At 29.8% G+C, this 27,616-nt stretch overlaps 1 protein-coding gene across 1 annotated transcript in view; it reads left to right on the top strand.

Moving 5' to 3' along the window:
• Dscam1 (Down syndrome cell adhesion molecule 1) overlaps positions 1-27,616 on the top strand; it is a 134,756-nt gene that overhangs the window by 7,931 nt on the left and 99,209 nt on the right. Inside the window, exons 2-4 of the mRNA XM_080168100.1 lie at positions 17,952-18,032; positions 20,656-20,733; positions 22,873-22,973. Coding sequence (XP_080024226.1) covers positions 17,966-18,032; positions 20,656-20,733; positions 22,873-22,973 — 246 coding nt within the window. The 5' untranslated portion in view covers positions 17,952-17,965. The remainder of the gene's footprint in view (positions 1-17,951; positions 18,033-20,655; positions 20,734-22,872; positions 22,974-27,616) is intronic.

Below are 27,616 nucleotides of genomic sequence, written 5' to 3'. Positions count from 1 at the left end.
TCCTTGTTGATTTTATTTCAAGCAGGGATCTAAAAGGATAGGACAATGGACGGTAAATTGATGGACCTACCTAATGATAATGAACAAATTGACTTGAGTATCTGAAAGATATTGCTGGATAGATTGGAACCAACCAAAAAGAAAACATGATTTAAGAACAGCCCAGAGTCCCCTGATTTTATGGTAGCTTTCAATCCAAATTAAATGTTACTTACTTATGTTTTTAACATAAGGGTCTACTCTTGATTTTATTAGGAACATCGGGAAGCTTTCCTGAATAGAATTTAATCAATAAAAATAGATAGATGGACAATCATATGCGTCTTTTAAACAATGTTCTGTTGACAAAAAATTTTTTTTTCAAGGGTGATTTCACTTGTAATAAATTGTCACCTGGACCTATAACAAGCTTCACTAACACATTAATAGAGAACCATGTCTGTCCAGCTGTTAACGAGATCAAATGGTACAGACCAACATACAGTTACTTTTATAAAAGGATTGGATAATTGTAATATTTTGAAGCATATTTGAAAGAAATCATTATTTTAGACTTTTGCCCTTATTAACCTTGTTGAACCTTTTTCGAGTGGTTTAAAATAGTTTCAACTTTGAGCTGTATGTCAAAACTAAATTATTATTTTCTATTCAAGATTTTTAATCCATATTTAAAAGTAACAAGCTGTTTGTTAGTCTGTCTGTTTGTAGCGAAGAATCTCGCCAACCGCTGAATCGAGAACACAGTAATAGTGTCTGACTGATTATGACGTAACAAAAAAAAATTAGCCAATGAGAGGCCGTTATTGATTAATGATAAAATTTATAGTGGCCTCTCATTGGCTAATTTTTTTTGTTACGTCATAATCAGTCAGACACTATTACTGTGTTCCTGAATCGATATTGTTCTCATTTACAAGGTAGCTTCTCATAGGTTCTTAGAAGGTTAATAATAATAACTATTTTGTGGGAGGGTAACACCACCCTCCTTAAAGAAATTGCCCCTAAAAAATGACCTCTCCAAAGGAATAAACGGTCAAGTAGCCATGCTTACACTGAATTTTAGATAGATTTTAAATGTATTTTTTAAACATATTTCAAATTTGTTTACCTATAAATTTTTCACCTAATTATGAAGCTGAAGTATATTCTATGTTTTTCTATATTCTTTTCCCCCTTGTGAACAACTTTGAATTTCTTTGGAGCGAAGCTACTCAATCTTAAATATTTGAAATAAAATGAAAATAATGGGGGGTTATTTTTTTTTTTTTTTTTTTACTTTTGGTTAGGTTATTTTGGCTGCAGGGTAGCCGAGCAGGGTCAGGGAACCGTAGGTATAGGCACCGTAGGGAAAGGGCCCCTTGAATGAGTCAGGCATAAAGAAGAAAATAGCCCCCACCCCCTCTTCCCTATTTCAATTTATTTTAAAATAAGGGAGTGTTTCTTTGCTCGCTAAGCACTTCGAGAGAAAGCACCAAAATATATATTAGAATACTTTGCTTTTTCTTAACGTAATTACCCTTGTTGGAAAGAAAGCCACCCCCCTACTAACCCCACGCTTCCCCCCCCCCTGACCCTCCTATGTTATGTTAGTGTTTATTCATTTTAGTTAATGTTTGAAAACAAACAAATAGTGATTTATTGTTTTTAGTTTTTAAATAAGAGTTAAACTCCTTTATCAAATATCTTTATTTTTCCTTTTATATTTTTGTGTTTGATAAGTCAACTTTAGGTAATCCAATTCTATTTATAAGGATCTCGCTAACCGCTGAACCGATATTGTTCTTTTTTACAGTGAAGCTTATTATAAATCCAGGGAAGGGTTTAAACTATTTTTGGGGAGGGTGTCTTCATCCCCTCCCCCCAAAAAAAATTATTTTTACTCTTTTGAAACTCGAATTTAAAATGGGATAAGGTCCACTTTTCTCCCTCCTACCTTAAGTGCCCCTAGAGCTCTAGGGGCGTAGCCGCTAGTTATTTTATATAGTAGTAAGAATTTTTGGTCTGAAGCTCAAGATATCTGAACTGATTAGGTTCTCTATTTTAATTAATCTTCAGAAAGGTCCTTTAAGGGTTTTAGGCTGTTTCAATTTAAATTGGGTTGGTTTTGAGCTATTTTTTCCAGAGCCCCTAAATGCTAGGGACGTAGCTGTCCTAATTTTTGTGTTGTAGAGTAGTTTTCCTCTTAAAAATTCATAAAACAGATTCCAATGTTTTGTGTTTTATTAATTTTTAATGCGATTTTCAAAGATTTATTTGTTGAATTGCAATAACATACAGCCCATTATGTTTTCAACTATTTCCTGTACTTAAAAACAAAAAAGTTAACGTTTTATAATTATTTTCTTTCTATGAGAAAAAATATCATTGTTGATTTTAGCGGTTTTTGATAATATTTGCGAAAAAATATTATCATTTTTCATTTTAATATCCGCGATAAATGACGATAAATGCGATAGTTAATATTACATTGTTTGTGTGATTTTATATATTTCAATCATTGGTATTATACCCCTAACCAGCGAATGGACCACAGAAATCCAAACACCTTTGCTCTCAACTGTTTAGAAAATCATTTTCTAGCCCCTTTCGAAAGCTATAACCATGCGTGGTTCTACTACTACTGGACTACCCTAACCCCTAAGATTAGATGAGTTCTTAATAGTTGAAAACACAAACATTTATATTTTGAAACGATTACCTAGAAATTCCTAATAAATGTCCCAGATTTGCAAATCCCTTTATCCTTACAAATTACAGCAAAAACAACGTGTAAACAAATAGGCCTAAAATGTGCTAGTTTTGTGCGAAAAATATGCAAAATAATCTTTTTATTATTTGCAAGTTATGGCGGTTATTTAGATAAATAGAATGCTCATATGTAAGTCAGATATTCAAAATACACAGGTCACTGAGATGGTATAACATGTCAATCAGACAATTACTCGTCAAGTTTTGTAATTTTAGACAATCTACAAAATAAAAAAGTAAAAATGTAGCATGAGAAAGTTATAATTTTTGGCTATTTATTCTTAAAGCTATGACTTGTTATTTTGACTAGGTAATCAACAAATAATTTTTGAGTTATGGTAAAAAATATTACATCGTGTTTCGTTCATTCTAAATAAATCTATTGATTAAATACCATGCCCAATTTTGACTCCCACAGTTATAAATGTTAAAAACCAAAAAAATGTCACTTTTAATAAAATATTTTTAAACATTTTATTTTGAGCTTTATTGAACATTTTAATAGGTACAATAAATGACGTAAGAAAATGCAATGATGGTTGCACTGATAGACACAAGTTATTAAGTAGCGGCGCTATTGAAAGAAATGAATAAGGTGAAAGATTAATAACGTTTTTTTTATCATTTATTAAAACCAATAAATAATTGTTGCGCCACCCAAGGGCTCTACGCAAATGATTTATTAATGTGGGGTTATTTCCATTAGAGATGGAGGGGGTGGGGCATACTACCACGCCCAATTACAGGAAGTTGCCTTTTTAAAGCTGTGCTCCTACTCTATCAAATGTTTTTACTTTAACTGTTACAGAGTTTTCTGTCCGTCAAGATCTCGCTAAAGACTAAACCTATTGAGTTCTCCTTTTTTTGGATATCTTCCGAAAGATGGTTTTATGCTATTTAATTTTAAAGTCTTGGATTTTTTTTTGGCTATTTTACTGCCTTCTCCAATAAATGCTAGAGGAGAAGCTGCTAGGTAGTGCATTTAAAAGATGTTCAATTTAATTGATTTAAAAATATATTTTAAAAACAAAACAAAATTAAGCACATGCGAGTAAAAAGGAAAAATATTTAGGTTTTAAAAGAAAAAGATTCAAAATTATCTGCGTAATTAAATCATGCTAGATCTTAGTTATGCCACTAATGTAGAATAACTTTCTTGTTTTCTATGAGTGGTGTAAGAGAGAAGGGGGCTTTTCAAATCAACAATTAAAGCTTCGATGTAAAAATGAGTGTTTCCTGTTGAAGGAAAAAAACAAGAACGAAAGTTTCCATTAAAATATAAGATAAAAAAAGAAAATCATAGGTACCTATGTAAATACTTATATAAGACAAGGATGACAACATAAATAAAAGCTACCTAGTCATATTAATTCACAATTTTTTTATAATATTAAAAATTAGGGATGATATCATTAATAGAACACAAATTGAATTTTCAGAGCTTTTATCTATCTTAACGCAACAAAGCTTTTTATTAATTTGAAGTTTTTTGTGTGAAATTATTATAAAAGATTTTTTGGTTTCATATTTTTAATGATTTTTAACAATTTTATTACCTACCTACCTAATTGTTTAATTTATTTAAAAATCACAAAAAATGTGTCGAAAATTTTAAATTGATTTTTAATATCTCGAGTAACTATATAGATATACCCATCAATCTTTGACAAAAAAGAACATATTCAGCCATATCGTCATTTAAGTTAAATTAAAAATGCACAAATTAGATGAAAAATGATTAAAACATTAAAACAATTTTCAGATTATCTACTTGATTTTAACAAGGATAATAGCGTCCATTTTTGCCAAGCTCAACTAAATATTGGGCCGTTTATATTGATATGATATGATTTATTAGCAGTAAATTACAGATTAGTTTTACAAATAATTTAATACATTTTAAATTACATCAATTTTTATAGATATATTTATTTACATTGACATAATTAGGGTAACTATTCTATAGAGCCTTTAAAGTCAATCTTGACTGTCCTTCGGCCAAATTTTCATTTAATTTTTTGATATATTTACAAGTTTCACAAATGACAAGTAAATTTGAGTCAGAAAGAGACAAAATGAGTTTCAGAATAGCTTAACTTCTTAAACAAGTTCTTATTACATATTGCACTTGAATTCTTTAGAATTCATCATGATTTTTAAAAAAAATTATTATTATACATATTTCAATTACAAGTATTACAACATTTATTGCAAATCTCGCTTATTTTATCATGAATTCATAGAGTAGCTTAAGTACTTTAAGAAAAAGATGTTTCTTTTTTTAAAAATCACACATGCAACTTTTCTAGCTTTACAGTTAGGTTGTTATTTTTATACCGAGATTTTTATCAGTTTGTCTTTCAATTTGAATGGCGGAAAAATAAAGGCAAAATATTTTCTTTTATTAGATAAAATATGTCTTTTTTGCAATCAATGAGGGAGGGGACAATGGGCTGTATATTACGCTAGTCCCTAAAATTTATAATAATGTTTTCTTATTCAGTGACTTTCATTGAATTTTGAATGGTTGGTGCATTAAGTTAAGTGTCCAAACGTTTCAACCTCTAATTGTAATCTACAGAGGGGTAGTGTATCATCATTGGGGCTATACATCAACATATCGGACATTGTCTTATCCATTAAGATATCTGCCTTATTTGTAAAAAATTTGTTTTTCAAAATAAATTTCCAAGTCCCTACCCTATATTTTGTTTTGTTTATATGATTCTAAAAAAAAGAACAAGTCATCGTTTTGACAAATAACATAACTGATAATGTAGTAGTGAAGCCATGTGAGATTTCATTCATTTATAAATATTAACATTATAATTAACATAACAAGGATGACAACGTACACACATTTAAATGCAACAATGCTTAAACTTTTTAAGTTATAAAAAATAATACCTAGTCGTTCATGTGGGGCAAAATAAAATCTTATAATCTTAGGAATCATTATTTTAAAAATATACATAATAAAAAGAAAAAATATATCATGAAGATTTTGTACCAAAAATAGTGAAAATTATTGTCTTGAAAGTGACGAACGGACTTCTATTTTTGCATTAAAGAGTTGCTACTGTTTCCAGAAAATTCTGTAACAGGAATCCCCATGCAGTGTTTGAAATCAATAGGACGAGTTTAGCTTGCCCAAATTGTAACGAAATATATTCATTACCGACTTACAGACATTAAGTGTAGAAAAACAGTGCTTTCGAAATTCAAATACTAAAAGAATGTAGGTATATTTTATGAAAAACAAAAAATAAATATTCATCAAAAAATGTGATAGTAGCTAGGTATGCTACTAAAAAAAATCATGAAATAACTACCTACTTATACTCAAAATATTTTAAACAAAAAAAATGTTTAACAGCCCTTTTTTCCGTTCCTATACACCTTTTCGAATTATTTCATTTACAGAGACAAATATTCTTGATTTTAAAGAAGCATGACTTTAGATTTAATTCAAGGTTTATTTAGATATGTATTCTAGTAAAAGGAGAGTGAATTAAAATGATAAAAAGGCAACTTTGTAAATAAGGCTTATTTTGATGTATTTGTTCCAAAACTTGATTAATAAAAGTACATGATGACATAAACAAACGTCTATTTACACTTTTGCTAATAATGGCTACGCCCCTAGCATAAAAGGACTCTGCATTCAAAGGAGCAAAGGAGGGGCTAGTAAAAGCTTAAAACCTTAAATAAAAAATCTATTGAAAAACAGATTAAAGAATGTCCAACCCTGTCCACGATTTCCATACCTTTCCTGGTAATTTTTGTTTCCCGCGCTAAAATATGCTTCTGACGTTTTTGCTTCGATGACTCCATTAACCCCATGGATTGGTAAATTGCTTGAAATTTTGATTTTAAAATCTCGTGCTTTATTCTTAAAATACACCAAAACTAACCTTGGACAAGTATTAAACTTTCCTAGAGCTTTAAGAAAAATGATGCTTTTGGTGTATTAAAATGACTAGTTTTATATTGGTAAAGGTTAGACTAAAATATTAGAACTGGTTAGCTACAAGAATTTCAAACTACCTTACTAGAAAGTATATAAGTTTGTAGAGGATTTGCGCTATTTCATTATTTTCTACATAGTGCTAATTCCCACCTTCCATTATATTTACAAGTCTAGTTACCTATCCCCTCTATCCTAAAACTTTATGCCACACATAAGCCACCGGATGCAAACCACTGAAGTATTCTGACTGCCTTTTATTCATTCCACTGAGAGCGTAGTTACTCTATATATATATGTATTTGTTTGTCTGTACGTCCTAGTTTTGTTTGTTTTAACAATGTGTTCAAAGTATTCTGACTGCCTTTTATTTATTCCTCTGGGAGCGTAGCTAAGCTATATACATGTTTTGTTTGACTATACGTCTTTGTGTTCAAACTATATTCATTAGTTTTAGGTTTTCTGCAAGTTTTAACTATAATGAAACCTTTACCAAAATCATATCTGCTATTTTAATTCCTTTTTTCCCATAAAAAAATCTTGCTGTGTTACATATGATTAATGTTAATCTTGTTATTTTGTGCATTTTTATTGTTTTAATGTTCCACAAAGGTCGAAAGTGGCAAAAAGATAAAAGAATACCTATGGTAAAGATTGAAATCTAAAAAAATTGGCAACAAAAAACTGTTATCAATTAAAAGGGAAATAGATATGTTTATTCTTTGGAGTTCATAATTTAATTTTACATTAATATAACAATTAGCTCTTTTCATAGATTATTTATGTATGTTACTTCTTGACTATGAAATTAATAAATAAAATCTAAGTAGTTTTTAGAAGGTGTAAGATAAAAATCAAATGTTTCTAAGATAAAACCAACAATATTAAATGTTTTTAAAAGAGTAAAGTTTTGTTTATGAAATCAATGACAATTATTAAAGTAAAATAGAAGGTTTTGATTAGTCTTAATTATGGGTTATATGAGAAAGACCAATAACTACCAAGACATATTATTTTTGCTAATACATTAATTTTTCTTTTTTGTAGGAAATTTTAAAATTACTACTCATTTTATTGGACAACACTTCCTTTCTGAGACCCTAATTAAACACAAGGCTTTTGTGTGATATTAAACATATAGTTATTCAGTTATTTTTATTACGCAAAGCTACTCCATACTTTATGTTATGGCTTAAATCAGATAAAAGAATGCGTACAACAACAAATAATCTGGAATAGTCATTCTCAATAATGCACAATTTTCTCGCAGTGCACGTAAATGCGCAAAAAACTACTTTTTTCCTAATTGAAGCTTTCCCTGTGCAGTATAGGATATTCTCGGAGTTTAATTGTATACCTTTTTCATGCAGGGAAGTTTTAAATAACTTCCATTGAACTTTCCCTGTTTTTTTTATAATTTACAATTCGGTTTTGCTTTTATAGTTGTGTTTATTTGTATAATTGACCTATAAAAAGTTTGCTAACTTCAATATACATACATTACTTATACTGTCAATATAAAACTTAATATCAATATTTTTTCTTATTCCTTAGTACTTTTTCCACTCTTATTTTTACTTCACCTTGGTTTGATTGATATTCAATTGGATTCCAGATTGATTAAACCCTTAATTACGATCAAAAAGCATTACTACTCTATAACTATAAATGTTTGCTTCATGTCTAATTTATTTAGCTTTGCAAAACTATTTTTGCTTATACTTTTTTTATGACGATTTTTTCTGAAAAATGAAATTTCACTATATTAAGTAGTGGATGGTTTTATGAAATAGTTTGAGTGCGATGCTCCATTACTTCCATTGATAAATCAGTTTGTTAAAATCGCTAACGTAGAGCAAAGAATAATAGGTATCTCTTATTTATTTTGTCTTATAAATCTAATATTTTGATATTGTTACTTTGATATTTTATATACATTCCTTTGATTTGTTACAAATTAAAATACTATTTTGACAGTTTAAGTCACATGCTTTGGCGGTTAAATCATTTGGCGTTGTTGATATTTTTGTGGATGTGATGATACATACCTGTAGTGTGCAGGTATTGAATTTATACGATGATAAGGAATGCACTCCAGGAAGGGAGGGGACCATGGGCTGTTTATTACACTAGTCCCTCAAGTCTTACAATAACGTTTTCTTATTTGTTGGATTAACAACCTTGGGGACTTTATTTTATTTTGATTGGTAGATTTATTGAGTTGAGTGTCCCAGCGTTTCAACCACTAATTTTAATCTAGAGAAAGGATAATTGTGTGTTACTTATTTGGGGATGTACATTAATTTATCGGCCATTGTCTTTCCTTTAGATTCCTGACTATTCTCTCTCTACCTAACCATTTAATTTGATAGATAAAGCTGCTAAAAAATTTCGCAGGTAATAAAATGCCGTCCCAAAATGCAATCAAACAGGGATTAAGGAATAAGACAAAGAAATAAAACTTGATGTACATTATCAGTGATGATAATCAAAATCACCTCTCTTCCATGAAAAGTTAGGAAACTGCTTATTTGAACCTAACAATCAAGATTGAACATAAGTACTCAAATTTGTTATGAGAAAAGTGGTTAGGTAGTCTAAAGTTCATTTTTCTGGCGATTAAGACAATTTGATTTCGCCAATAAAATCAATTGACAATCGAATTAAGCTACCACCTGTAATAGGTAAAAAGTACTACATTTTATTTTAAGACATTTAGTTTTGATTTAACCCACCACTTTTATACAGCAGATTAAAAAGTTTAATTGATTGAGAGAAAAATGTATTATAAAATCTGGAGGATTTTTCGATCACGTTTTTCTTTAAGGATTTTCTCTTGGAAATTTTAATACTTAAAAACACAGAACAAAAATAGTAAAGATAGTTTGGCATGTATTTTTTAAGTGTTTTGTTGTTTTGACTTATTATTTTCTGCTATTTTTAGATTTCAGGATATATTTAAACAAACTTGATTGATATTTTTGATAACAGCATTTTTAATAAACAATGATTTTCTATCGTTTTAAAAACATTTTTTATATTAACAAGGTAATTATTTTTCATTTTTGGCAGGAATTGTCAATAATACACGTTTTTAGATGGGCGCACGATAACCCCTATACTAGTTATAAAATAGCTACGATACTAAAAATACTTTTAAATCAAAATAAATAAAACCTACAAAAGTATGAAATTAAAATATTTAATGTTTCAGCAATTAAAACACGCTTTTTAATGATAATTTTTAATGCTCATCAATTTAATAAATGTAGATAATTAAAATCATACCTATTCATTTAATTATCGAATTCCTTTTAGATATATTAAAATCTTTAACACACTTCATTAAGGAAGATTTTCAAAGGTTAAAAAATAAAACAGTTGAGCAATATAAAGCTACCTTTTCCTTCTTTTTGGAACAATGATTCTTAGGACAACAAGGTACAGTACTTAAAGCAAAGCATCTTTTTAACGAAGTCCAAAAATGTAATCATGTCTTTTTACAGAATCCTGTATTTACACAGTTTTTAAAGAAATTGAATTGTTTCGACTTAGATATTTTGCTAGTTCAGACACTCTACAAGAGTTAATTTAATGTATGTTTGTTCTAACATCTGATTTTAAAGCTGCGCTTTTTTGGATGTTGTCAATTGTCATCTTTGTTTAAAATATTTCTCTAAATGCTGCATTACTTATACACATAATTGTCCTTGTTTTTGTATTTACTTGTCAGTCAAATTATGAAATTATTTGGTAGCAATTTCTTTTATTCAAAGAAATGTTCTAAAAAGCGTAGACGTACCAAATTATAAAATTGCCCTAACAGAGGTATCATTTATAGAGTAACATATATTTGATTTGTAAAAAAAATATTCTTTTCAGGACTTACCAATCTGTTCTAAATTTTAAAATGCAAGATTCTTTAATATGACCTGTAATATGTTTACAACATTATGCCTGAATCATTTTCTCTAAATCCAAAAAAATTGGATGATTCTACAATAATAAAACAAATAGGTATGAAATTAAACAGTAATCAACATGTTTTAAATTTAGGAATTGGCCTCATAATGCGATACGATACGCATCTAATAAGACGCATGGACGGACACAGCCTAAATTTAGAAAAGCCTCGTTTTTGGTTTTCTTAATCAAATCTTTTCGTCTCTGTTTTACATACTAATAACTTTATTTAAAAGACAAGGCGTTTCTTTTTACATAGTCTTTAGACGGAGCCTAATTTCAGTAATATGGACACATATACAGATATTTATTTTATTTTAATTATGCTAGGTTTGGGTGCTACTCTTGTAGACTTTTTACATGACGAAAGAGCAAAAGCTTAAATGCGTATTTGAGTATGAAAAACAAAAATATTCGATTAAGTGTAGCTACAAAAACATTTAATGATTTAAATTGTAAAATTTTTGTCCCCATTCTCTGCAAAAAAGCTGTCACGATTTTCGCACGGCTAATAATTGCAATATTTTATGTTAAAATGTTGTCTATTAGCAACACAGCTATTCTATGATTTTTAATATCTCTCTGTCCAATTACAAATCAAAGAATAAATGGAAAAATTTGTTGAACATAATACAAATATTTCAGTGTCTCTTACATCAATTAGAATCTTTATTTAATCAGTATATTTTTTATGGATGTTGTCATCCTTGTACATTTAATGTATCATAACAGATCTATTTATTTAAGTACTAAGGTTTAAGTTATTATTTGAAGTTTAATATATTTGTTTTAATAGAAGCTATTAGACTTTTATAAAATAACTGTTTTGAATCATTAAAGATTATTTTTTTTAAATTCTCATTGAAGGAGAAGGACAATGTTAGACAAATAAAAATGTTTCCCATTCACTTCTCTAATACCCAAAGGCAGAAATTTGCTCTTATTATTGATTTATCCTTCTTTGTCTTTTCCCTGGTTACAAAAGAATATTTTGTCAAATAATTTGGTTGTACTTCTTTTCACTCCACTAATTAGACGACGTGGCAGTTTACCTTAAACTCAATGTGGACCACAATTAATCTTTATAAAATTGATGCTTTGTTCATGTTTAGTCTGTTTTAGGTTAGGTAAAGTACAGGGATCTAAAGGGATAAGACAATGGCCGATAAATTTATGTACATCATAAATGATGATACACAAAATTACCCCTTCTTTATATTACAATTAGTGGTTAAAACGTTTGGCACCTAAAAGTTGAAAATACAACGGATGAGAAATTGTTATTTAAAAACTTTGGGGACTAGAGTAGTACTCAAGAATGCCCAATGTCCCCTCCCTCCCTGGGTAAAGTAAGTGTTAGGCAAGCTCCGTTGGGAAAAAAGCATTTATTAAACTTAAAACTTTTTTTTTTTTTTGGGGGGGGGGGGGTTGTCTATGAACCACTTGTCGGTTCCAGGGTTTAAACCGACGATTTCTCTCTCTCAGTACCAAATATATTAATTGCCACTTTGTTAAGGAAATTTTGTCACCTTTTGATTCTATGCCAGACTATTCTTTGTATTTTGCTTAATTTTTTGATAATTATAACTTTATATTACAAGAGGTTGTGCCCCTAGCCCCAAGGGGCTTCCTTTCACCAAATTTGCTGTAACTTTTGTGTTTTTTGGGATATTTCTTTATGGTCTTATTTTCTAAGGGGTTAAGCTTATACCTCCTAAAATAACCTAAAACCTGCAGATATCCAGTAGCTAGTTAAAAATTGGGGACTTTATGGTCCAACTATTTCTGAGATATTGCTGAACATAGGATTGATAATCAATTTTAAAATTCGAATATAATAAGGGCAATATTTAAAGCAAACATAAAAATCTTATATATGGCGGTATGCCTGAAAACCAAAATGGCAATAAAGACATAATACTTCATAGGTATACAAAATAGAAAAGCTTTCCTATAGACAAATACTATTCATACTATTGTTTACTAGTGTAAAAAAGCAAGATAGATTGTGTGTGTATTTTTATGTGTGGCTCGTGTGTGTGTATGTTTGTGTAGATATACTTAGAAGTTTTCATAATATATTGTACTTATAAAATATCCTCTGGTTACAACCACGTGAAGACACTCTACCAACCAATAAAAACATATATTGTAAGAAAAGTCTGCAGAATTTATAGGACAAAACAGGGGTTGATATTATTTAATCTTTAACTCTATAATTTTTACTACATCTATATTTCTTCTTTTTATTATAAAAGTTAAGTTCTTTTTTATGTTTTTCAATATTTGTTAGTATATTGATTTGCTGAGCTTCTCTTTATGGGTCTCTTCATCCTTTAAAAATTAAAAAATACACTTCGATCACTTAAATTGAGAAAATATTCTGCTATTTTCTATTTTTCAGTAATGTTCTTCCATTACTAAAACCTACTTCATTGTTATTAACATTTTTATGAACACTTCTTGTAAGGAAATCAAAACTATGACACTTTTTAGTCTGTCAGCATATTATTCATGGCAATAGGGATAGGAAACTATTTTTATGCCTTATTATGGCTTTATACAATACGTTTTTTAGTTGGTACAATTAAGAATGTGTCATTGGACATTGGTATACAGAAAAATTTAATATACTTTTGGACCGTCGAAATTCATCTCTCAGATTTTTAAAAGACATGTTTCTAGCTTACGTAGAAGGCTCCCATCACCGGGTGGACCTTATCCCTTTCGGGTACTATTTCTGCGGGCTCATCTAACCATTACTCAATTAATATAATATGGTTTAAACTATATGCTAGGTTTATGAGGAAAATTTTCCTGGCAATCAAGTTTATTATATCTCAAAGTTTAAATCATCTTTCTGCAAATCCGCCTTTTATTTCATCATATCCCCCTTTTTTCCCATATTCACCTCAACAAAATATTTCACATTTTTTAATTCTCTTAGTTGCTGATTCATTTGTGAATATGTTTCTCCTATGTAAAAAAAACAATATTTAGTAGAAAACAAAGATGGCAACTTTCATTAAGATAAATCATCAAAGGAACATTAGAAGTAAAAGGGTAAAGCTTTTGATATCCTATTATACAAAGAAGTGTTTTTTTTTGTCAGTAGCTTAAGATGTCGAAGCTACTGAACCGATTAAGCCTCCATATTAGGAAAGCTTCACATTGGTCCTGGGATGGGTTTAGTTTTTTTTTTAGGTTTTCTAACATAATGTAATATTATTAGATAATATTTTTGTAAGGTAATCATAAAGCCTTTCCTTTTTGCTATTATTAGTTTTGGTATTCTTGTGGACACATAACAATGCTTGCAAAACAAACTGTTAATAAAAAGAGTTGATTAACAATATCAACAAAATTGGGTCGAATGACTTCTTGAGAAAGAAAAAACAATATTGGCGAAAAAATGTAAAAAAAAATTAATAATAATCTCTATAGATTGAGAATTCTCTATATTGATTTCAGCTGTGTTAAAAAGACCATAAAATTAAAAATTTCTCTCTGTTACATTATTTCCTAAATTCTGCATATGTACGTTTGCAAATACCATCTTAATTGGTTGTGTTTTATTTTAAAATGTACATAAAACACATCAAAAATACTTGATTACAAAACTTTTTGCAACATGTCCTTGTAATTGCAAAAAACTTCTTGTAATAAGTTTTTTTAGTTGCTAAGCTGCTCTATGATTAACTTTTTCTGTCAGTCATACGAAGGATAAGTAACTTACTCATATTTTATTGAAGTTGTACAACTAATTTTGTTTGTAAAGAAGCAAGCAGCTGATATAAAGCTTACTGTGTCAATCTGTCTATCTGTAACGTTCTGGAGATTCGTGGAAATCGAATTTAAAAAGGCGAATTGTGATTTTCTCGTCTGCATTAAAAGATAAATGTTTGAAATTTCTTTATAATCCCAAACAAATGAGCATCTACCGTGTAACCTTTTTTTTTGTAGAACGGTATTATACTATTTGATTGAGCTGCTTTTATTTGGCTGCTTTTGAACATAGATGCCTACAACTCCTTCTGAAAATTCCTACAACTCACGCTATCCGTCCTTCTGTTTTGCTGTCATAATTATCTTAGTTTGTTCTGTTTGAATAAGCGTTGCTACATCTGAATGTAGACATCCTTGTTTTTTGTTGCAATATAAATGTAAAACATAACTATAATCTATCAATATTAACTATTGTTACCATGGCTAACATGTATATTTACAAGGACAGGGGACAATATTCTGAAATATAAATGTAAAACATAACTATAATCTATCAATATTAACTATTGTTACCATGGCTAACATGTATATTTACAAGGACAGGGGACAATATTCTGAAATATAAATGTAAAACATAACTATAATCTATCAATATTAACTATTGTTACCATGGCTAACATGTATATTTACAAGGACAGGGGACAATATTCTGAAATATAAATGTAAAACATAACAATAATCTATCAATATTAACTATTGTTACCATGGCTAACGTGTATATTTACAAGGATAGGGGACAATATTCTGAAATAATAATCATGCTATGGTTACTAAGCTTAGTGTATTTATTAGAAGATAATTTGTGTCTGTGCTTTCCCTCCTATTGCTAAGCGAGCACAGAACCCCTTCCATTTCCCTCCTATTTTTAAAAGTTAAAAGTAAAAAAGAGGATTTTTTTATTCTTAACCCAAATTATCTTTTATATCTATAGAAAAAAAAATCGGTGCTGAAATCTTTTTCTAGTGTCCTGCTTTTATTTTATAATCCTCCATGTGTATGAATATATTCCTAAAAAAGAACAGTGTGCATTAATTTCCGCACAAGTAATTCAACATAAAATTTCCAAGGATAATATATCTTGGAAGGGTGGTGATACAGTCTCCAAAATAATTATAAACCTTCACTGGACATATAGGAAGCATTTCTGTAAAGGATAACCTTATCAGTTCAGCGGTTTGCGAAATTCTAAGCTACAAACAGACCGAGAAACAATCTGTTAATTTTTCATAAGTATTTGTATCATCAAAACAGTTCAAACTGACCTTTCTACTTTGTTTTACTTTAATCTCAATTAACACCCCTGTTATTTTTTTCATTTCTCTGCCAATATGTATCATTATGTACGTATGTAATACTATGCGGTAGTAAAAGCACACCCATAAGAAAATCATTACTATTGTCTAACTGAATAATGAACATAATCAGTGTAGGAAAAAAACTCTGTGTTTATTTTCCTATTTTCTTTCCTGCATCAGTCGGAACCTGTTTTTTTCTTTTTTGCTGAATAAAAACCGGTTTTAATAGCGCACCATAGTTCTTTAACCAGAGATCTTAAAGGATAAGACAAATCGACGATAAATTTACGTCCATGTCCAATTATTAAAAAAAAATTACCACTTCAGTAAATTAAGATTATTGGCTGCAAAGTTAAGACATTGTTAGTTTTAAGCAACCAATCAATCAAGATTGTCTCTCTATCTCTTGGAAACAACTGTCTTTTTGTGATTTTTTTTGTTTATTTATTTTCTCGTCATACTTATTTGTTCTAAAAGTAGTAATTACGTTACATAATACTGAAATACTTTAAATTCTTATATAGAAACATATACAAGAATAAAAAATTCTTCAAATGAAGAACAACAAAATCAAACATTCAAAAATGTCGCTGGATTGGAACCGGTTCCCAGCCATACTGTAAAATCATGCATATTATTGGTTTACAAACAAATTTCCACGAATATTCTAATAATAATCATAAGATTAAAACAAGTTTTGTTAGCTCCCAGGGGCCGAAAACTATGTTAAAAGCTCACAATTTATAATAATACTTTCTCCATACTATAATATATACCTAACCTTTATTTAACAACTACAAAAATATGAACGTTCAGACATCTAGATGGATTTTAGAAAAGCTTTGCTTTTAATAAATGAAAATTGCAAGAAGCCGGCTTTATTGAAAAATACACAATAGCCTTATTGCATTTTTCTATCTTATTAACAGAAAGAGGAGTCAAAAGATTTTTATTTGATCAAAAATAAAATCTAAAATAAAAATAATATACCTAAACAAAATAGAGGCTAGACTAGTTGAGATATGCTATTCAGACAAGCTTTAAATTTGTCTTGTGGTGGTTTTGGACTATTTACGCTTTTGTATCGTAGCTACTCTAAAATTAGTGTATGTTCGTTATATTTAGGTCAAAATAAATGTTTAATTGACGTTACATTTCTTTCATTAATATTAATTAAAATGTTCTTTAATTTTACTGATTAAAAATTGCGTAAAAATAAATGTTACTACCTATGCTTAACTCTATATATGTCCTGCTTTATTGACAAATTTTGAGAAAAAAAATGTCATGGATCTTATAAAACCTTTATATTATTCCCTGTTAGGAAAAGAGGGCGTTACTTACTCACTCTACCTATAACCAACAGCTGTTTCTTTCGACAATAAATTATACAATTATTACCTAACAATACATGTTCTTCTTATGAATATATTCCGCTGTAATATCACAGTATGTGATAACATTAGAACCAATACCTACATAGATTGATTATCTTTAGCTTTGGCGATTTTTTCTTTTTATATTAAAATAGAAAAGACAAAAGATTCTTTTGATATTTATTTCACGCGTTTGACATTGCGGTGTGGTACAAGATTCGAACTCACAACCATCTAAAGTGTATGGTAATGATAAAAATATAAAGATAGGATCAAAAAAAGATTTTTATAAAGGACACTTTTAGCACATTAAAAAGTATATACCTATTATTATTTATCTTAATAGTTAGCTTTGAAAAGCAACTTTAAGAAAAGTGAAAAAATACCATCTTGAATGTATTATCCAATATTTGCTTTTCGCCAAAACAGAGAATACGAAATTGTTTGTCTATATAGAACACATACCTATGTATTTTTCTGTATACCTCTTGTACCTTTGTTATATTCTTTATTATTCCGTGTTTATGATGAAATACCTAATACTTTATTCTAGGTTATTCTATGTTTAGCCACTAAGTATACCATATGGCTTATATATCAAATACCATGTACCATTGTTATACTCTCTATTATTCCATGTTTATGATAAAATACCTATACTATATTCTAAATATTTTTTTTGTTTAGGCCTAAACATACTATATGGCCCATGTACCAAATACATGTACCTTTGTTATGCTCTCTATTATTCTATGTTTATGTATATTTATGTACCTTAGTAATGCTCTTTTTTATTTTAAATTATTCTATGTTTAGGCCACACACACAGCATGATGCCTAGAGGAGGGCTAATATCCTCAATTTTGGCTGTTCTCATCCTAGCTGCGATAAACAAAGGTAAATTAGTTCTTTCTTTATATTTTAGCAGCAATCATTTTTTGTGTGGTGATTTGTCCTATTAGGTGGACATTGTTGTACATTCCCAATGATGATAAACAAAATAATTTTATCTGAATTAATACTATTCTCATTAAGATCTAATAAAAGTTCCTAAAGTTTATACTTAAGTCAAGGAATGAGATAAAGTTTGTTTGTTTTTGAATTGAGGACCTGTATAATTAACAGTAAAGTGTAGCACCCTCCCTCCATGGTAAGTTCTAAGAATAACAATCTGAAAAATATTTGAATCAGAATGGAACTTCTCAATTTATGAGATTTATTTTCTTCAGTTCTGTTAGTTTAATCCATTTGTTAAAAAATATGATGTATTCCCTTAACTGATGAGTGAGTGAAACACTTAACCCCCCCCCCCCCTCCGCTCATTTTATACTTTTTAGACGTATTTTTATACTCTGTTGTGAGCTCTAATTTTACAGGGACATATCCCTGCTGGGCTTAACCAACCTAACATTTGATTAACATAAGCCTAAAAAGAGTTTGATCCAGTATCCATAAAACTAAAGTGCAAAGAAACTGTAATATAAGCCCGCCTAATCATTAGGGTATCAAGTCTGTAATTAGTAAATTAAACGTTATTATCATAGCAAAATTTTATATATTTCTTATCTTTGTTTTTATATTTAGGAAAGGCATGGATAATCATTGAGAAATTTGCTAATTGCTAATTTCAGAAAAAAATGCTTTTTCTACTACCTATAAAGTTTTAAATTGCGCGATTAAAAAAATATATTTGGTTAGGTAATCATATTTAACTCACTAAAACAAATGAAATACTATGTTATGTAACTAAAATTATTTAAAATCACCTTTATATTCATAGAACTATTCCCCCTATTATTTTATTTTAGAGTACTTATCTCTGATTTCTTTTTATTAGCGCTTGAGACACAAATAATTGAACATTGGACGTATAACACATAATTAAATAGCATTTGCAATCAATAACAAAACAAGAATGCCAAGTTGCGGAGGACAAAAGCTTTTTTATAATACTTTTAAAATTATTTAAGGGACAATAAAAGGAAGAGTAGGGGTCATTGAGCTGTTTATTTCACTAGTCCTCAAAGTTTTCTTATAACGTTTTCTTATTTATAAGCCTAACTATTGATTTTTGACCGAATGGTTCATTAAGTTGGGTTTCCAATCGCTACAACAACTAACAGAAGGGGTAATTTTTTGTATCATTATAGGGGATGTACATCAATTTATCGGCCATTGTGCCATTGTCTTATCCCTTTAGATCTCTGAGTAAATGCCTTTTTTTATTTATACAATATTTATTTTATCCCTATAGACAAACAAAATAATGGATAAATAAAGTAGCTGAGCTACTTAAGATTCACTAACAAGGGACTGTTCACTTTTTTATTGATTTCACAATTTTAATCCTTTTGTCTATGTTTTCTAATGGAATGCAGTGGCTAAATTAATATTAAAAAATCATTATTTTATGAGTTTGGTGTCTTTATTTATTTCTACCTATTAAAATCAATTTTTTAGATACCCCTTATTTGGCAAAAATATTTATTACTACACTTAATTATCCACAATCATTACAAGATTCAAATAATAATTAGATTTTTACAAGGTACAATATATAAACAAAAGATTTTGTAGCCTACTTTTAGTTCACTAATATTTCAACAGAATTTCTGCTTTTGGGTTTATTAGGGGTAAAATTAAATAAATATTAGAGTTGAATAAAATATACCTATGATTTTTACATTACGGAATTTATGACATATAAGAAGGATTGATTAATTTTTACATACTGCCCCTTTCTATATCTAAAAAGAAATACTGACTTTTGTGTTTTATCCCTCATCAATCATTTTTATGAATAATCACAAGGATGATATTATCCCAAAGTGTTGCAAGGCTTGGCTATTAGTATTTAGTATTTAGTATTTACTAAGTATTAGTATATATTTAATTAGTATTCTAAATTTTAGTTTACTGTTCTAGTATTTTTAACAGAATCTCTTTCTTAATTCACATTCTTGAAGCATTAGACAGACAGAAAGGAGGATGGACACATATCCATAAATTGAAAAGCTACGCTACTAATAATGGCGTCTGGATTAAAACAATTTTCACTAGTTTTTGTTCCCAGTTTTTACTATGTCAATTTTGCATTGATTTCTATTATTTATTGTTTTTTTTAATAAGGGGTAAAAATATCTCAATCATTTTAATAGATTTAAAGAAAAATTTACGGGGTATGTTTTCTACAAGTAATACGCAAATCACATAAGAAATAGGGGCTTAACCTTTTTAAAGAAGAGGTACTATTCTATGAGATAGAATTTTAGCTAGGGATGGGCGGGGGGGGACATTTGACTGTAAATCATGCTGGTACCTAAAAAAATTTCTACGCTTTTTATCGTTCGTTGGCTTTACAACTTTAGACACTCCGGTTTGGTTCATTCCAACAAATCATCATTTGGGATTTATCTTAATTTATTATCCATTATCATATCCCATGAAATCCCTGATTATACCCTCTAAGCTACTATTTTCAAAGCGTGACTACTCTATATTTGTACTGTTAATATTTCAGTGACATGTCAGCAAGATTTATCTGGTCCTGTTTTTATCCAGGAGCCTCCAAACAATGTCGACTTCAGCAATTCAACAGGTATAGTAATCCTTTTATATAAAGTAGTAAGTTTTTTTTGTCTCTAGCTAAAGATTTCAATAACGACTGAACCGATTGAGTTCTCCACTTATAGGAAGCTTCACATAGGTCTTACGATGGTTTTTAGGTTATTTTATTCAGGTAAATTTATGTTATCAGGAACTGGACGCTGTTTATAACTTAGCCAAATGAAAATTTTATATTATTCCCATTTATGAATGCCTCCATAATCGTACCCCTATTAACTTTTAGACGTATGGTTCAGGGAGTAAGGGAGGGGACAATGGATCGAATATTCAATTTTTAGGAGTCTCAGACTTTGGGGACTGGCTTAAAGGGAATGTGCAAGAATTTAGCAGTTTCTGACGGAGTTTGGGGACTTGCGCATAGAATGCCGCTACACGTTATGTATGTTTTGAATATTGCAGACGGGGAGAAGGGATAAGGGAAGTGGGGGGAAGGGAAATAAACACTCGTTGTGTTAGTTTGGAATGTAGCAGACGGGGAGAAGGGAGAAGGGAGGTGGGGGCAAGGGAAATAAACAGAATAAAAAGGGGCAGTCATATTCTTGCTAGCAGCTGGCCGGGTCCAATAATCTTGTAATATAAAAATCACACCATAAAACCTCAATATATTTCATCAAAAACAAGTTGTGATTTCACTTTACATGACGCTATTGAAATCTATTATTCAATTAACAATCCCTTTATAATTTCCTACAAATTTATTGGATTAAACTGGATTTCATGCCCTTTCTTTGATAACTCTTATATTGAATTAATTGCCCATTGTCCCCTCCCTTACTCCCTGCGTATGGTTAGAAAGAGGGGAGATTTATGGGCTTTAGTCAGTGTTTTTGACAGCTTAATGTTATTTTATTTTAATTCTTAAACTTTATCTTTATAATACATTATTTGTTAGATTTAAAGATTTGAATTATAACAAGAAAAATACTGGAGCCATATAGAAATAACAATATTTTAACAGGGGCTTTTTTCTATTTTAATATGTAAATTGGGGAAAGAAATTAAGAGGGTGGTGGATGGAGTAAAGAAAAATTCTCATAATTTAATTCAACAGTAAACTATTATCTAAAGGGTGTGCAAAAAAAAATGCGGACATTTTTAAAATTAAAATTGCGCGGCTTGTGTTAATAGTAGAAAAATATTACGCATATCGTTAGAACCGTTAGGAAGTCTATTTTTTTGAAATATAAGAACGATTCCTCTGCTACATATAGTTACGGAGCTACGTGTTAAAATGTCCCAACTGATGTAAAACTTGACTTGCGAGTAAATCATTAAAGATTAAATTAAAGGGTATGCAAATAAAAATACGTACATTTTTAAAATTCTAATTGCTCGGCTTGTGTTAATGGTAGAAAAATGTTATGCATACCGTTAGAACCGCTATGAAGTCTATTTTTTGGAAATATAAAAACTATTCATGTGCTATGTATAATTTATAAGCTATGTGGTAGAATGTCCCAACTGACTTAAAACTAAAAAAAAAATTATCAATTCAGCTCCTAAACTAAAAATAGCACAAAAATCATACTTATATTTCCATAAAATAGAGCTTATGACGGTTCTAACGATATACATAGCATTTTTCTACTATTCACACAAGACGAGCAGTTTGAATTTTAAAAATGTCCGCATTTTTGCACACCCTTTTTTATCTTTAATGATTTACTCGCAAGTCAAGTTTTAAGTCAGTTGGGACATTCTACTACGTAGCTCCTAAACTATAAGTAGCACAGTAATGGTTCCCATATTTCCATAAAATAAACTTCATAGCGGTTCTAACGGTATGCATAACGTTATTCTACTATTAACACAAGCCGCGCAATTTGAATTTTAAAAAGGTACATATTTTTTATATACTTTAATCTTTAATGATTTACTCGCAAGTCAAGTTTTAAGGCAGTTGGGACATTTTACCACATCGCTCCCAAACTATACGTAGCACAGGAATCGTTTTTATATTTCCAAAAAATAGACTTCCTAACGGTTCTAACGATATGCGTAACATTTTTCTACTATTAACACAAGCCGCGCAATTTCAATTTTAAAAATGTCCGCATTTTTTTGCACACCCTTTAGTAAAAATTAATAAAAATGTTTCTTTTTCTTTTAGGAACTGAGATAGTATGTCAGGCGCGTGGCTCACCCTTCCCTAAGATCTCCTGGACGAAAACAGATGGCACCCCGGTCAACACAATACCTGGCCTTAGACAGGTAAGAAATCAGCTGTTTGTAGGAGCGCAGCTACTTTAATTGTCGGTCAGTGACTTGATCGTTCGTGGCGAGGGTTTCTCTTCCATTTGGGCTCTTATTGTTGATTATCCTAGAGTATTTTTCAGGCTTTAAGTATTAATATACTTTGAATTTATTTTGATTAATTCAGCAAATTGACAACTTATTAAACATAATGATAAAAGATATAGAGTAGCTTAGCTCCAAATATTGTAATAAAAATATTATAAGTAACACCTAAAATAGGTCTACTAAGACTCAAATTTCTATGAGTCAAACTTGCATTATAATTTCGTGACTTAAGATGGACATACAGACTTTGATTAATTCAGAGTAGCTTTGTTCCATTTTAGTTGTGACAAATCACAAAATTAATCATTAAGCAATGCTTTAAATAATCTTACAATTCTTTTATTGCAACAAATTTATATTAGTACATTTAAATGTACAAATCATTAAAGGAAATGGGTTATATAATAATGAGCAAACAAGAACCGTTATAATTCAACAACAAATTATAATCTGATTTATTGTCTATCTATCTCTCTATCTATCTATGCTTGTCTATCTGTCTATCTAATTATTATTGCCTATTGTTAATCTTTTATTGTGGGTTTATAATGTTCTTCCTTCTATACAATTCAATGTTTTATTATAGTCTTATGTGAAAATCTTTAAAATCAACGAAAAAAATCTTTTAAAAGTTACAATGAAGTAGAAAAAGTATAATATTATATAATTATACTAGCGGCTTCGCTCATAGCATCTAGTGGCTTTGCATTAAAAGATGCTAGAAAAAATGGCTCATAACCATCCCAAGATTAAAATCTGAAAATGAAATAGTCTGAAACCATCATGTGACCTATGTGAAGCATACCTAAAATAGAGAACCCAGACAGTTCAGTAGTTATTGGGACCTTAAGCTTCAGACAAAAAAAACCTTACTACTTTGTAGTATGAATTAATTACCCACAAATATTCGAATATATTTTCAGTGCAGAGCCATTTGCAGGTTTAACAGACTTGATATAAAGGTGTTGAAAAATTTCTTGGCTAAAAACATTACAAGATTTTGATTATTCTTGCTTATTAAGAGTTTGCAATACTTTTTTATTTAGGTATATTTTGTTTTTGCTGCGCTACTTATAAATAAATATATTATTGCAATATTTAGATCTGCACATAAACTAAAACTCAAGACTACCCCTTAACCTTTACTCGAACCCATTGAAAATGAGGATTTGATGTGTTTACAGTCAGGAATAATGGGACAGACAGACAGACAGACAGACTAAGTTATCACCGAAAAGACCTCGGTTTATAGTTTATAGAATAGTCAAGCCCTTCCCATAAAAATCTTGAAATATTATATTATCCTTACGAACATTTAACTATTTTTCAAGATGGCCCAAAATCTTATAATTTCGCTAGATTAAAACCTGTTCTTAGCCGTACTGAAAAAAACATGCAGCCTATCGTATTACAGATAATTTCTTCGAAAAAAGAAAAAACAAGTTACAAAATTTATCCCTGTTTTGTTAGTCAAAACTTGAATTTTCTCAAAAATTGTATCTTAGCTTTTCAAACAAATATTTTGCATGCCATTTTACAATTCCCTTATCCTCAATGTCGACATTAAATAACAAATTATGAAAATCAACAACAAGTAACCGCAGTTGAATGTTGTGTGCTTGTGCAGTTGTGAGCGTAGCTACTCTATAATTGTTTACGTCTGTTGAAGTGGATGTTCTCTATAGAATAGATTGGTATTCTAATGAAATTGCAGAAAATACTATTTATATTGGGGGTTTGTATCGTCTAGTAATGGGCCTAATAATAGATATTTATCGCATCGTATTATAGACAGCTTTCCGCTGATATTAAAATGAAAAATTGTAAGATTAAAACCAGTTTTGTTAGCCCCGATCTAGCAAAACTGGTTTTAATTTTCCAGTATAGCTCATTACTTTATCTATGTAAACAACATCCTCCCTTTGCTATTATTTTCCTAAATCTAAATTGTGAATATGTTGATGCAACGAATCCTATGGACTAAATTGTTCTTGTTTTATTTTCAATACACCACAATGGGTTTATCTAGTTGTACTTCCCTTTTAATGGGTGTGCTTTCACTTCCACATATGTTTCACATTATTGAATTGCTATAAACTTACAGCTGACCAACTGCCCTATCCTCTCTTAACTCTCATCATTAATAGTTAATTATTGCATCGTATTTCAGAGAGCTTTCCGCGGAAATTAAAAAGAAAAATTATAAGATTAAAACCAGTTTTTTTAGCCCCGAGAGACCGAAGACCGGGCCAACAAAACTGGTATCAATTTAATGTTTTTATTTTGATATTCGTAGATAATTGTAATACGATGCTATACATGATTTTTCAGTATGGCTGAGAACCGGTTCCAATCCAACGGAGACTAATCGGTTTCGAAGTCATACTGGAAATATATTTATATGCCTATTGTGTCTCTTTATGCAATTGATATGATATACGGATGCTAACGCATAATCTTTCAATACTATGTTACTTTAATTCAAGTGGATTTAAAAATCAATTTGCTGATTTTTCAGAATTTTTATATTGTAATCGACTATGCCATACGAGGACCTTGGGACATTTGATTATAGGGGGCGGGAGTTATAATGTTTTGCCAGGGGCTATATTTTTGGGAATGGTTGAGCTACTCGAGCCAAAGTCTTCCCGAATTGATCCTAAGGTAAGCTAAATGTGTCCTTACAAATGGAAATTTTTAACTATATAAAAAAAATCAAAACAGAACATACATTGCGATAACCTTTAAGTGTAGCTTTGCTTTTATTCGTGGTAATTAAAGTCACTAGGTATATTGAAGTCACTTCCCAAGTTACAGAAGAGCTGCACTAAAATCACTTTTCAAGTTTAAGTGTTATGATCCTTTGATACCTAATGATAATATAAATATTAAGGAAGCTAACACCAATTTTAAATCAATCAAGGACAGAGAAAGACGTTATCATAAAAAAATCTTATAATTTTTGTCTTAAATCTTATTACTTATATTGAATGGCTAGAAGCAAGTTATTAGTTAGGGGAAAAATACCCTCTTCGCTTATATGCACCATGAGGCCTCAAGGGTGCGTAGCCACAACTTTTTTTTATTTTCTAATATATGAACCTGTTTTAAAAACAATCAAATAAGGATTATATAGAGTAATACTTCGTGAATTTTATATTGTATTTACTCTTCCTACTCAATGACAGGGAATAATTTCTTTCATAAAATAAATAAAACACTTTGGAGCATATAGATTAAAAACGATAAATAGATTATATATAAAATGATTCCATTACTTTGAGTATAACTGGTGATTTTTAATTTGTTTTCCAGTATGGCTCCTAACCGATTAATATCCGCTGGATTAGAACTGTTTCTCAGCCATACTGAAAAACCATGTATAGCATCGTATCACAGACCATTTTCAACAAATGTTAAAACAAAAATCATAAGATTATTACCAGTTGTAGTAGTCCTAGCGGCCCTTCCGTGCAAGCGAAACTGGTTATAATATTATAATTGTGTATTGTCATTTCAACGAAAAGCTGTCGGTAATACGATGCAATAAATAAATGATATTAATTATACTCTGTTCCTAAATGATTGAAGCCAAATTGTTTATTAGAGAACTATACTTTATCCTTCTTCCTGATTATTTTTACATTATCCATTCATAAATCAATAAGTTTTAAATTCTTTTCCGCATTTCCTCCATCATTTCTTAATGCCTCTATTGTGGATTATGGTGTTTCTCAGAACAGACAGACTATATAAATTGCATATAAGACTTGAAGCAATGTCCCATTTTGACCCTGTCCTAAAACCAAATCACCAATATGACAGTTATGCATGTACTTACAGGGATCTAAAGGAATAAGGCAATGGCCGTTAAATTAATATATATCCCCAATGATTACCCATTATCTAGATTACAATTAGTGGTTGAAACGTTTGTACACTTAACTTAATGAACCAACTATTTAAAATTTATCAAAAGTTCCTAAAGTTGTTAAGTTAACGAATAAGAAAACGTTGTTATAAAACTTTGGGGTTTAGTGTAATTAACAGCCCAATTTCCCCTCCCTCCCTGATGTACTTATGTCTTCCGATGAAAGGTACACATGTCTTGGATCTGTATGATTCCTTGTTAAAAGATTCCTTATATAGATTTATAAATTGATATTTTTTTTATTAATTTCTGACACTCTAAAAGTATTAATGTACGTTGGTCCTACCATCCAACATTGTGCTTTGCATTATATAAATAACTTGATTATACTATTACTTAGAAGATTCATACTTAGATATTATGGCAGTGTTTCATTACTTTCGCTGTAAATTATAAATAATGTCATAACATTCATAAAACTTTCAGTTTCAATTGTTTCGCCCTTGGCATCTAGGGGCTCTGTTTGGAATAACCTAAAACCAACACTGTAGCTTTAAGAATTTTCTTTAAGATGTAGAACTCAATCAGTTGAATGGTTTGCGAGATTTTTTTCGCACCATTCAAAAAAGGCATATTCTTGGCAAATTAACTAAATGCTGTTTTATATGGTTGAAGTTATGGA

Source organism: Acartia tonsa, chromosome 7, assembly GCF_053477335.1.
Source record: "Acartia tonsa isolate MP-2025a chromosome 7, ASM5347733v1, whole genome shotgun sequence".
Classification (NCBI taxonomy): domain Eukaryota; kingdom Metazoa; phylum Arthropoda; class Copepoda; order Calanoida; family Acartiidae; genus Acartia; species Acartia tonsa.
Note: the sequence above shows the minus strand (reverse complement) of the source record. Positions and strands in the feature narration are given on the sequence as shown.